The sequence below is a fragment of the Sinohyriopsis cumingii genome, chromosome 14, assembly GCF_028554795.1.
Source record: "Sinohyriopsis cumingii isolate HCF-2022 chromosome 14, ASM2855479v2, whole genome shotgun sequence".
Taxonomy (NCBI): domain Eukaryota; kingdom Metazoa; phylum Mollusca; class Bivalvia; order Unionida; family Unionidae; genus Sinohyriopsis; species Sinohyriopsis cumingii.
Genome location: NC_142974.1, coordinates 121,733,651 through 121,747,896, shown reverse-complemented (window position 1 = coordinate 121,747,896; position 14,246 = coordinate 121,733,651). Strand labels below are relative to the sequence as shown.

Here is a 14,246-nt window from a genome sequence, read left to right as displayed (position 1 = left end):
ATATACTAGGATAGCAAATAAAAATAGCATTATGTTGGTATGATATAATTGTTTTGGACAATGGTATTCTAGTGATGATGTTAGGATACCAGACAATGCTGACTATAAGATATGTCTAAATACACTTCGTGTGTGCTAATTGGTTTTAAAACCTACTATTCTATGTGAAAAAGTGGATCTAATATCACTGACCTGAACTTAATAGTGGACTATTTTACTTTGCAGACTTGTGTACTATTGTATAAATACAGACTAATTTAAGCTATCGCCCAAGATTTGTATGTCAGTTTTATCTATTTTACTGTAGTATGACAAAACAAATAATACACGTCTCTTTAAAAATTTTATAAAATGTGAATGAAAATATATCATATTCAGATCTAAGAAATACAAAGCCAATCGGATACAGATTCAGCATATTAATATGCACAGAAGTCACTTGTTACTCAAAGACCATGGTAATATAAACTTATTACCAAACTGGGACCTTGCCTTGTACCCAGCCACGTCAGTTTTCCCCATTCCCATGTTGTCAATTATCCAAAATCCTCTTTACTCCCATTTTTGACAAATATAAAACATTTTGTTTGTTTCTTTATTGTATTGCTGTCAGGGGACAGAGACAAAAGGACCTGACCTGGCAAGATCAAAGTTTTATCTTAAAACCCAGCCGGGTCAATTATATACAGGTTGTGAATCAATTTCTAGACAAAAACCAATCAAAATATAGTCTCCAGAAAGGCAACATGAATAGCCAATCAAACACAAGATTGTTACTTAAATATGAGTCGATTTTGCTCACAATCAAATGTGTTGAACATCTTGATGATACGAGAACAATGAACATGTATAATCAACATCTGGTCAGAAATATAGTTCATAGTATTGAAAAGTTCAGACATTCAGAAGCAGGATCACCTCAGTAATATCTGTGGATTTCACTGATAATAATATTGAATGAAATTCTTGATGACATAAGCATACTCTGATAAAAATCCTAACACAGTGCTCATAACGAAACTCATCCAACAGTGTGATACCATTAGCCAAATTACAACGATTACAGTGTGGTTGAAATGTAAACTGCTATGAAGTTTGACCCATCGGATGCATTATGAATTTATCAAGTTAAACATAGGTAGACCTCATCCATATAAAGCTTTCTGTATATATTGATGATGAGAAGCTTGGCCAGCCAAATGCAAAAAACACCACAATAGCATGTGTAGGTCTTGCTCCTATAATGCTTATGTGGGAATCTGATTCTAAGTTTATCTTCTATACTTGATCAAAGTCGGGTTTAAAATATTTATTCCAGGGTGATAGAACGATGAACCAATCACATGCATGTATACCTCATTACAGTACATAGATCTCACTTGGTATCGAAACTCTCTTCTGAGATCTAGATGGCATAACCCCATATATCCAAGTTTGATCAATTTCGTAGAACTAGAATATACAAGCCAATAGTCTGAAATGATATAAAGCTGACAGAGTGGAGACAAGCACTGACCTTCATTTTTTATCAGTTCATTTAATAATGGCACAGGATACGTCAGTCTATATATCTGGATTCACACAAATGTTACCTCAAGGTAAGTTTGAAATACTAAGCACTGCTTTCATTGTTTTAATTATTCCAGTAGTTTAAAATAAATCCTGTACCATTTATACTACATTTTAATTTTATATTAGTGCATTTGGGATTTATTTTATTGAGTATTTGCCTCTTCGTAAAATTGGCAATAACTATCCGGTTGTTGTCAAGGTACCTGTTGTTCTGATTTTATGGTCTCAAAAGAAGTAATAGACAAAGATAAGAAACCAGTAAAGCCAACTAGTGATGTAGTTCTGAAATGTGAAAATGTAAGAGAAAATTACAGTATCGTGAATTATATCCCAAATGATCCTGAAAGGTTTATTAAAAGTTAAAAAGTATAGATTGTTCCAAATGAGTTGTAATATTGTTTGTGCCGATGTACCAACATATCAATAAGCGAATGATAATTCCAACAGATAAGATACATAAATTATTCCTCTCAAGTGATGTCTAAACACAATAGTAAATAATTCCACGGACTGAAATTAATGGATAAATGAATACGTTTGCTGGCCAAAATCTTATGTAAAAATCTAAGACAATAAAATAACCAGGCTGTTGGTCAGACGTTTGCTTTAAGAACGTTCCAAGTTTGTATAAAAGGTTTGACTTTAACCCAAATATCAGTAAACAACACATTTGTAAGTTACAAACATGAAAAACGCAACAAATTAGTCAGGTGGGCAAAACCTCCACTCTCAGTTATGGACAAAGATCAAGCACTTAATACCAGTTAGATATATGGTTAAGAGTGATGGTGTTAGTGACTATATGATGCAGCAGGCGATATCAAATGAACCAGGATTCAACATTTACCAACAAGAATGCAATATGCATGAACCTGTCACCATCATTAAATCTTGGGGCTTGCGGGGCATCTGTTTTTGAGACGCTGGGTGTTGGGCTGACATGGGACCACAAGTTCTGGATGGCATGGAACCAGATGTTGGGGCACGGAACCAGATGCTGGGGCTTGCATGACATCATCTGCTGTGGAACTGGATGTTGCTGCTTCTATGACATCAGCTGCTGTTGTCCTGTTTGTTGGTGATGGTGTGAGGCGTGTTGTTGTGGAGAGAGGTAAACAAAAAAAAAATAACAGAATTTTCAGTTACACACTATCACGTTCAAAGTTTATATTACTAAATTTAAATTTCACATTTGAATTTTACATTTGTGGATTTTAAATTTACATTAACACATTTTATTTTGCAATACTGCATTCCAGTTTTACTTTACTCCCTTTGAATTTTGTGTATCCAGGTTTTAGTTTTCCAACAGAGCATTTAAATTTTACATTTTCCATTGTTAAATTGTACAATACTATACTTTAATTGTAAATTTTACTACAACTGAATTTTACATTATTGCATATGAATTTTACCACTCTGAAACATACTCTGAAATTTGCAATACTGCACTTTACCTGTCTGAACTATACATTATTGCACATCAGTGTTACACTGCCACATGAATACATTTGAAATGTATATTTCCCTACCATTACTGCATTTGAATATTACTAATTATATGACAAGGTCTATTTATTTTAGAAACATTAATTAGTAGTATATGTTCTCAAAATCTGTGGAATCATTTTCATTTCAAGGTGTGTTCTGATCCTAGGAGAACAATTTAAAACTAAATGAATGGAATATATTTCAAACAACAAGATCCCCTTGAGTGACTAACACGCTACTGGCCAAAACTTCCAGAAATTTAAAATACGACAGTCTCTTTCTTTTTAACACATCAGTGTTGAAACAACCTCCACTTTTCTTCCGTGATATCAATATGTTAAAATTAGCAGCTGCACTGGACATGATGGATGTTAACTGGCAACATTTACATGTCAAACTAACTAGAGATCATACAAAGTCATTGTATAAACCTTCAAGTCAATATGATCATTGATTGTCTGGAAGTGGTGACAGCAGGATTTTCAATACAACCAAAATAGCTGCCATGTTTGATATACTACTGGCACTAGTTTTCATTTATGACTAATTTGGTATCATAAGCAGTCAATAACTTGAAACCATATGTTGATATAGCCATCCACTTCAATATAGTGAACATAATATTCTCATCACTGCCCCAATGGTGAACATGGAATCTCTGTAAGGCGCTAGGAGATTAATTAGAAGTAAATGACATTAGCATTACAAATATTAATAATGAGATTAATATACAAACTTTTTGTAACATATAAACACTTGATATCTTGAGGCCATGAAAGGTAGGGAGCGTAGGTGGTTCATCACAAATAAAAGCCTACACAATTATCATTGGACTATCTAAACAAACGTTTTTGATAATTAAGGACAGATGAAGCAATTTTGTGCTAATAGAGAAATATAAATTCTTCTACTTGTTGATACATGTGTTCCACGAATTTCCAGGACAAAAGGATGGTACATCTAGCACGAACGAAGGCTTTTCAATTTGGAAATGGCTGGGCTTAACCACGGTGACATGTCGTTACCAAATCACGGCTGCAATGCGCAACAATTCCCAGTGATCCCTAGAATCGTCAAGACCTAAGTATTTGCAGCTTATTAAGCAAGACCAGCAAAAACCAAAACAATCTTTTCTTTTATGACTGAAAATAGATGGGACAAATCATGACAAACATCAAAATATGTATCTTTTGAACTTAAACACGCACTTCTTGTTCAAAGCATATTTCCTGTCAACTTCATCCCATGTATTGTGTGAAGCAATGTTTTATTAATTTTATTTGATACCCCATACTCACATGTGAGAAAAACATGGCTTCTGTGGAATATGATCACCTACGGCCATTTCAAACATGCATTCCTCCTAATCAGAGTTGCAACACTGAAGCTAACATGTCATGGAATGGAGACAAATATCAGAAAATGGTATCTAATATACAACTGCCTTAATAATAACATAAAACCCCAAACAATCACCTGAAAATGCTTTGTCAACTAATAAAATATATTACCAACTGCAAATCTATGGCAAAATAAATACTCTAAAACCACTGAAATGTATCAGCATGTAATCTCCAGGAACTATAAAAAAAAACGCTCACAATTTATTTATTTTGTAGTATGTCTAAGTTCTATCTTTGCCATGTCAAATACGCTATTGCTTTCATAAAAGTTCCTATTAATTTGTGTTGTGGTACATTTGTGTTCTCTGTCTGCCATGCAAATAGAACTTTGGGAGAAAATAAAATACCTACAAAAATTATGATTTTCATTTTGGATAAATAAATAATATCTTCACAAACGATGATTTTCACTTTGGACTAAATTAAGATATTTTCTCAAATGATGATTTTCGTTTTGGAGAAAACAACACCCTCACAAATAATAACTTAAATTTCAGTCTCAGGAGTTTCTATGAAATATGTTAGCTCATTAACCCCTGGAGGTTTTTGTTGTTTTCGCCTGAAATGCGAGTAGGAAACACATTTGCGGTTTATTTCTGATTACATCAATTCCAAGTGATTACAAGTGATTTCCCATTAACCTAATGCCTAGTTGTGTTAGAAACATCATTTTTCATTGGCTATTTCGCTCATGCACGAGCAGATGGGTAAAAGTTCAAGTTCTTTTTTTTTGTGCTTAATTGACCTATCATTTCTGTATCGAGATCACTCTTTATCCAAATGCCCATCTTATCCAACTTTTTGCAAAAGTTCATATGTCTGTGTGCAGTTCAGTCTGGTCTGCCTTACATCTGAGGCCAAAAAGTTTAAAATCTGGACACAAAATCAGATTCTGACCACAGATGAATATTGGGTGGAAAAAAATCGGGTAAAAATAAATTAGGTTTTTCCCTCTGTATTTTGTAGTTCAACTAGAATTTCCAGATTATTTGGTATCACTGTAGAGCTACATCAGTCTACCTTTCTATAATACCACCCACATTAGTATATCATACGTGACTTTCATGATACAGAGCTCGGCAGTAGGCAACTACCTCATGCCACGTAAACGCGTGCAAAAGTAGTTTATTTAATAGTTGATCTACATTATATACAGCCTTTAATAGTTGATCTACATTATATACAGACTTTAATAGTATATCTACATTATATAAAGGCGTTAATAGTTGATCTACATTATATACAGCCTTTAATAGTTGATCTACACTATATACAGCCTTTAATAGTTGATCTACATTATATACAGCCTTTAATATAGATCTACACAATATACAGCCTTTAATAATTGATCTACATTATATACAGCCTTTAATAGTTGATCTACATTATATACCTACTTTAAAAGTTGATCTACATTATATACAGCCTTTAATAGTAGATCTACATTAGATACAGCCTTTAATAGCTGATCTACATTATATACAGCCTTTAATATAGATCTACACTATATACAGCCTTTAATAATTGATCTACATTATATACAGCCTTTAATAGTTGATCTACATTATATACAGCCTTTAATAGTAGATCTACATTATATACAGGCTTTAATAGTTGATCTACATTATATACAGACTTTAAAGGTTTTCACGTATGGATAAGTTTAAAAAAATGAAATTTATTGAACAGTTTAAGAGAATAGTTGTTTTAGGTTTCTGTTATTTAGACTAATGATAGTATTACATGATGATGGATTGTAATCATGTATTCAATTTGTAGCGACGAAAGCGACAGAATCCCCTGTGCCAAATTTGGATTAAAAATGGTCAAAGACATGTGAGTTTAACAAAATTTGGATTACAAATGATCCAGAATGTGTGGCTTTAAGAAAGCTGGTATTAAAATGGTCCAGAACATATGGCTGTAAACACACTTGGTTAAAAAATGGTCCACGACATGTAGCTTTAAACAAGTTTGGATTGAATAAATGGTTGATGATATCTGGCTTTAAAAACATTTGGAATAAAAATGGTCAATGACATGTGGCTTTATTAAGAAGAAATTTACAATAACTTTTGACAGATAATACAGACACAAGATGGAATAAAACCATACAGTAACCTCATTTTGCATTATGAATATATGAACTAACGAATAGTTTTAAAGTCTTTCACAAAGCCAAATTTTATAATCTAATGAGACCTCATTGCAACTCACAATAAAATAGAACATGAGTTGATCAAAGCGACTGATGCTCTAATGGGCAAAATAATCCAGGAATTCAAGATAGAATGATTACTGTGGTATAAGTATTGTATGTAAACTGGGCACCATTTTCATTTAGGATATATTTCATTATCATTAAAAGAGTCTTTTGGTGAAATAATCATATATTCAGGTGAAATAGGGACACATATCTTAAGAGAGTTTTCATAAACTAATCGTAGTTGGAGCAATGCCACCATGACACAATCTGCAAAAACTAACTCATAGCAATAATGGGACATAAATCGTCATGCATACATTAAGTAGAAGACACAAACAATCACCTGTTGACATATTGTAACAACTAGGCAATATGGTTTGATGAAATACAGGTAGGAATTGTTAACGTGTGTAAATGAAATAATTTTTAAACTTGGGGTACCGAAGGAAATTCTTCCTGACTATTTTCCTATTTTAATGGAAATAACTTACATGATTAGGGCCTATTCAAACAGTTATTTGAGATCTTTAATCAGAACGGTCATTTATATTGCATGTTGTCCTATACTTTTTCTGCATTGATCCAGATGACGAGATATTGGTCTGGACATTGTATGAGTGACACAAAGTTCATTCAGGGAATGGTCTACGTAATTCAGTATTTATCAGGGTTTTTATGCAATCATATGTAGCTTAGTCTTCTTTTGGTTCGATACTGTGGTGAAGTTGATATTTAGTTTTTATCCTTTCACCCTGATTGTGCTATTTAACATTTCAGGGACATGTGTCCAGCCTTATATTTGTTTGATTTGTGCATAGTTCATGTAATTAATAACAAAATGACACATATACTTCCTTCTTAGACGGTTTACAACTTGAGACTGGAATGGTCATGCACTCTATATATCCAAATGAGGTGAGCCGCAAATTCATACAATGTGCAAAATCGCTCTTTGCTTGTCTTTTATTGAAACTTCTCATCAGTAACCATACCTATGAGCCGAATGAATGTAAGTGAATGAATCGTAATTTGCTGCCTTATAAGAAGTTTCATATTTAATCTTATCTAAATATTACAGCTATGTATTATCAATGAGAGTCAAAATTCTTCTCTCTCAATCATTAAATATTGCAGCTGAACTTTATTTATATACTGTGCAAATAAAACGCTGATATCAACACTCACCTTGAATGAATCACCAGACAAGCATAGGACTATACCATATACTATATACCATACAATATATAAGTATGCATTCCAAGTTTTAACCGAATCGGATGGCCCTATCATGAATTCACATGGTCATACTGACCCTGATTGTGCCACATACATCGATACAGTGACAATAATTAACTTCTACACAAGTATGACAATGTCATTTTATCAAATCAGGCATAATTTCTTGAATTGATTTCAGCTTGACTGCATACAAAATAGCTAACTACACAATTATACTACATACATTCATGTGAAACAACAACTTGCAATAAGAAGAGTGCCTTATGAAAACCAAATGCACCATTCTCAAAGACCAATACTAGTCCTTTTAAGTATATGAAAAGCAAGTATGCCATACTCATGTGTGTCCCTAAGTGAGTAATGTTACATTTCTTTAACTAAATTTAAAACAAAACAGCTTTGCAACTCCTCATCTATTGAATACCCCTACTGTTGCATGCTTTGTACTTTACATGGTACTAAAGAAAAATATCAAATGTCAGCAATATCTATTTCAATAAATTCTCAAACTCTTCAGAAATGTGTTATGAAATTAGTGAATATTATATTGCTTAAGTTAAAATATGTACAGGCAATGTACTAAGCCATACTACAAGCTAAAGGTATGAAATGATTTTCCATTGATTATTACAATGGACGTATTAAATGCTAGTTCAGCAACATGTTTGCAAAATAGAAGAGAATACTTTTCACAAACATTTGTCCAAATTGTATTAAGCAGTTACCGAGAAGTAGTGAAGTTGTCATTTCTGGCAAAATCTTTTTTAAAAAAAAAATAACGCTAGCGAGGCAGGATGACATTTATTTGGCTAGGATTAAGTCTATGAAAAGTGTATCAGAAGAAATAGCCTTTAAAACAAAATCATCAACTGATAGTAGTGACAGCCATATTTTGAAATGAATTGGCATCGTTAATGGAAAGTTAGGGAAGATCAATCAGGCATGTGAAATAACAAATACATAAGGATACAGTTCCATACATAGCCAAGGGGTAAAGCAATCCTAAATCACAAAAAAGAAAATGTTTCAAGATTTGTGTTTAAGGAATCACAAATCATAACAACGAAAGTGTTTAAAGATTGATGTACAATGTATGCTACTAGTCATATCTAAATATACCTGAGTGTCCTATAGGAATTACATGAAATGCTTATTGAAATGTCCCTAGTCTCTAAGTGTCACAAAATACAATCTGGATCAGTTTTTTAAAATTTAAATAGTTAAAGCTTATTTTGGTGAGTGATTTTTTTAGGTATAACATATGTATTGAGACCGAATAGAGTTCATATCATCACAATCACGTTTTTGAAATTTTAAACATGCTTGTGTTGCGATAATGATATTTTACACTGCTCAGTTTGCTTTGTTTTTGTAATGTAATTATTTTTGTGAAGTTTGGGCATTACATTATAAAATGTAATCAGTCTATTATGTTAAACTGCTCAGTATGCATCAAATTTACAAAGTAACTATTCGTGCAAATACACTATAATCATCGTATCAGTTTAAGCTGGGGAGATTGCATTGATTGTGCAATGCATATTTTCATGTCAAATTTGGGCATCACAAGACACAATGTAGTTATCGTGTTATTTTAAGCAGCTCAGTGTGCATTGATTTTACAATGTAACTATGCATGTAAAGATTTGGGCATTAAAAGACACCAATAGTGTAAAGTTTGGGCATTAAAAGATACAGTGTAATTTTAAGTGCCCAGCTATTACCAGTACCCCCAATACCCCAATAAAGGCTATATGGTGCAGAGGTGATACCAAATGAGAGAGCGCAGATTTGAAATACACCTTGACAAAGACAAAACTGAAAAAATACCTGTGAAGCAGGTTTATTAGTAAGTGAACGTTGACATCCTGGAAATTTATAGTATTCCTGACCAAGGCCACCGTCACCATTTTGAAGCATTCATCCTGCAGATATTTATTACGGTTGTAAGATTATATGACAAACGTTCCTCCTTTGTAAGATTCCGAAAGTATAAAGCCTGGGTTTAGTAATTTTCCAACCTTTGAACTGCTCCCTTTCATAAGAGGGTGATAATGTCTTCTGTGATCTCAACCAAATATGGACTTGTGAGACTAAATGGTGTCAGTGACAGAGGAGGATGTTCCTGGGAGTGAACTCTCCCTTAAAGAAGAACAGATTTGTACATCGTCCGTCATACCCGAATAAGCTATTGAAAAGAAAGCCAGACAAGCAACCTTTGTGACTTTGGGAAGAGTAAGACACTGCAAGAAAGAGTACAAATAGGAAAGTGTGATGAACCTAAAGACTTTTTCTCATGGCCTCTATTCCCACCTCATTTATCAAAAGATAGTTAGGGTCAAGCTTTGAATAAAGCCTGATAGTGAGTCTGCTTGATGTCTGGCATGAACAATTTGTAATGTGGTCCCTGGATGGCAATACATTGTGAATAGTACGATGTGCCAGAAGTCATGGCCATAGGTCTTTTAATGATTGTCCTTCTAATACCATAAAGCATCCCTGGCATTTAAATTTTATTACTCAATCAGTACTTGCTTTAGTCCAGCGGGAACTTGGACTTTTCCCAAATTACCTCTCTGCCGATGTGAAAGCCCCATCATCCAGAATGTACAGCAAACCACCTGAGATGATTCTATTTTATATATTCCAGCAGATGGTCAAAAAAGATACAGAGAGTGAGTTCTAAGCAGATAACTCCACATAGGATGCATATGATTCTGGGTGAGCTGGGTGGAGGGAGAAAGATAAATTTGAGTGGCCAGGCCTGAAAATGTACCTGATGATTGGAGGTAGAGACCAACAGCCATAATGAAGAAGGAGGGGCCAACCACCCCTTATGGTTGCTTGGCTTACACTAGACCATGGGAAAATTCTTGAGCTAGCTGCTGAGCCATCAGTGAGTGCGGAAAGACCAGATGATGTAAATGTAAGTGGGCTCCAGAAAGTTTCTCCATTATTGAGAAGTTTAGTGTTATCAACCCAAGAAGGTTTTAAACATCGGCAGAAAATCACTCAACATCTTATCAAATGTCCAGGTTTCCTCCTCCTCAGACACATGATAAGAGGTAGTAGACCATGACTGGAGGAAATTCATTCAGACTTTTTATGTAAAGTCTTAGCCGCACCCTTAGACATATTATATCACTTGAAGCAAATAAAAGAAAACAAAGCAACCTGGAAGTAGGGATGGGCAGACAAGTATTACCCTGCCACAAATACTAACATATGAAAACAATTAACTGAAGCACCGACCTCGTTCAAAGTTAAAAAAAACCTTCACAATTGGTAGATAAATTCAAGAACGCTTACAAATGAGAGAGCAAAGTTTTAAATAATGAAATCAGTACAGAAATGGCAATGACTGACCCAAACCTACATTTCACAAAATGAACTGTGGGTAAATGTTTGGAGCATTTTTGACATAAGAAGTCTCATGATCAGTCTAAGGGAGATATTATGTATGATGGTTACGACTAAGGAATCAGTCAAGGATCATGTTATTTTTTCTGGGCCTCTCATTAAGAATCATTCTAGGGTATATTATCATGAACTGGGGATTTATCATTCTCGGAGAAAATAAGTAACATAAACCCAGAAGGTATAGTATTGCTATTGAACGTTTGTTTACAAACAGAATGTGTTGGGACGCAAGTTAAATCAAAATTGTTCATATTTATCAAGGATAGGACACACAGGGATTCAAAATAGGCACTGCATTATTTTGTCAAAATTAGTCATAATACTTAAGTAGTGAATGTCCAACAAAATGTATGTTACATTTTACTGAAAACATTGCCCAAATAATAATCGTCATCATTAGTAGTACAATAACAGTTTCAACAAGCAGACCAAACAAAAATTTGAAATTTGTCCTTTTTAGGATGTAGATATATTACAATATTCTTATCTAATCAAACGCATGGTGGCTAGACTAGATGGCTTGATACTGGCTTGTTTTCCTTTAATTCAGGATATCGCAAAAGTACTATGGTTTCCAAGTTTGGTTCGTATCATCTATTTTATTTTCATTTTGTACAGCCTACGCATTCAAGGATTCGTGATACATCTTTTCAACCAAACGTGCTCAAGAAGCTTTCTGTTACTATGGTTTCCAAGTTATGTTAGTATTAACTATTTTATTGCAATGAGCATTGTTTGCATAAAGTTGAAAGTTTTTGATGCCCCATACAGTCCTAACAATGTTATTAAAATGGATGTAAGTAACAGTTTTCTGTCAATTCTAATTAGCAATGCAGCCATGATTGGGGATCTGCCAAAAACTAAAATGTTATTTTTGTAGTGTGTATGCAATTTAAATCTGATGGTAATTGGTACAATAATAAAATGTTTTACAAACATTGTCCTATCAGACATCCTGGGCATAAGGCAAGACATATGATGCATAAATAATGCAGGCCATGACTATCAAATTATATATAATTTCAAATGGAACATAGTTTCAGGTTTAACTGTCTATCCAGTCATAGACTCTTGATGCAGAGCAATCCATTTACACATAGTTTTAAATGGAATAATTTTATTATATACAGCCTATCCACAATTTGTGCTGCAAGTTAATCTTTTGATAGTGTTTTCTATAACATTCAACACTCTTTACAAGAAATAATCAAATTATATGGTGAACTTTTGAGTTATGTGAACCATATTTTGTGAGATCATAAAATGTGATGGTAGAGTTATATTATTTTTGTAAGCAACAAATAAGTTTTTAAATCTCAAGTAAGTTTTTTTTATTCTTTTTTTCAATTGGAATTATATTTAGTCCTGGCATGTACAGAATCCAGACTGCTCTCTGAAAAAAGTAATGGTTATACCAACTGGAAGAAAGAATTAAATCTTCTTCAAATTAAATGTATTATTTAGAAACGAAGGCAAATCATCATGTTCACCTGTGCATATGATGCATACATATTAAATACTCCTCACCTTAAGTTTCCAGCTCCATCACCAGCTTGGGCCACCAGACCTTTCTTCGTTTGGCATCACGAGCATCAACATAGTTCAGGACACTAAGATAACCAGGAACCTCACAGTCCTCCAATAATACTGGAACAACACAGTTTCTACTTTCATTAAAGCCCAGATTCATTGCCATTTGAATTTCATGTAAAACAAAACCACTTTGAATTGCTTCCTTGGTCATAACTACAACAGTTTTGTAAGCATTTCTGATGCTGTCATCAGCAAATTTTAATAATGGTGTTCCTGGAGTATTGTCTCGATCATATTCACAGCAAACAAATCCGTGGTCTTTTTCTAGTCTCTCTACAGTTTTCTTTACCCAGTCTATGTCAGAGCTAGAGTAACTGAAAAAGGCATGGTATTTCTTTCCTGGTCGCAAAGTTCTTCTATGTAAAGGCTTGGGACATTCCTCATGTGTAGTCTGATCTGTTATCCTTGTATATATTACATCAATCGAATCTCCCGGCTGCGAAGACAAAATAACAGATGTTCATTCCCCAAAATATAATTTTACTTATGCTTTTATAAACAAAGAAATAATGATAAATCAATATTTAGAGTCTGACCAATCATTTTAGGGGAGTGTAATGATATATTTGCCATTCTGATTTATACTGTTTAAAATATCTTATATCTAGTATGTATTAGTTAATAGATTGAAACCAATAATGTGCTGAGGTCAAATAGAATGTTAATCTGGTTCTGAAGAAAATCATATGCCCTCAACTACATGAGAATGACAGAAAATGTTAAAAAATGGAAGCAGCTTTGCAGTTTGCAGTTTTTATTTTATACTGCATGCTGAAATATGGAAAGAAAATGGATTTTCTTTTTAGATATTTACATGTTATATTGTATTTCTTTTCTACACTGCATACTGCACTATTGATACAATATGGATTTGCTCTTTCTAAATATTAATACTTCTCGTGTATTTGTCCTTTCTGCACCACATATTGCATCAAGAATATAAAATGGGTTTGCGTTTTACATGTTTTTACATGTTATATATTTATCCTTTCTACACTGTATACTGCACAATGGATATAATATGAATTTGCTTTTGTGATGTTTGCATGTTGTGTATTTAGATGTTATTACATGTTATACATTTATGCTTTCAGTGATGTGATGGAAGAAACTTGAATATAAAATACTCGTTTCAGCAAGTTATTTGTGATAGTACAGTTCACAAGAATAAGTGGTGATCTTGAATATAGTATAGAATATTCATAACAAAATCTTGCCCGATACATCTCACCTGGCATAGACCTGTTTAGCACACAAATGAAGTAACATGGTAATATCACATATGCCTTGTGTATGCCTTTACAATTATGATATTCTGTATC

The 14,246-nt window shown here is 33.4% G+C and overlaps 2 protein-coding genes across 3 annotated transcripts in view; both read right to left on the bottom strand.

Moving 5' to 3' along the window:
* Nucleotides 1–14,246, bottom strand: part of LOC149784730 (uncharacterized) — a 384,805-nt gene that overhangs the window by 46,968 nt on the left and 323,591 nt on the right. The window lies entirely within an intron of this gene.
* LOC149784731 (uncharacterized) overlaps nt 1–14,246 on the bottom strand; it is a 127,463-nt gene that overhangs the window by 4,548 nt on the left and 108,669 nt on the right. Inside the window, exons 18-19 of one of the 2 annotated variants that reach the window (XM_089932757.1) lie at nt 12,859–13,360; nt 2,420–2,640 (exon numbers count right to left, since the gene is read on the bottom strand). In XM_089932757.1, the coding sequence (XP_089788883.1) occupies nt 12,860–13,360 (501 nt within the window). In that variant the 3' untranslated portion in view covers nt 2,420–2,640; nt 12,859. The remainder of the gene's footprint in view (nt 1–2,419; nt 2,641–12,858; nt 13,361–14,246) is intronic. The other variant, XM_089932758.1, reaches the window with a different exon arrangement.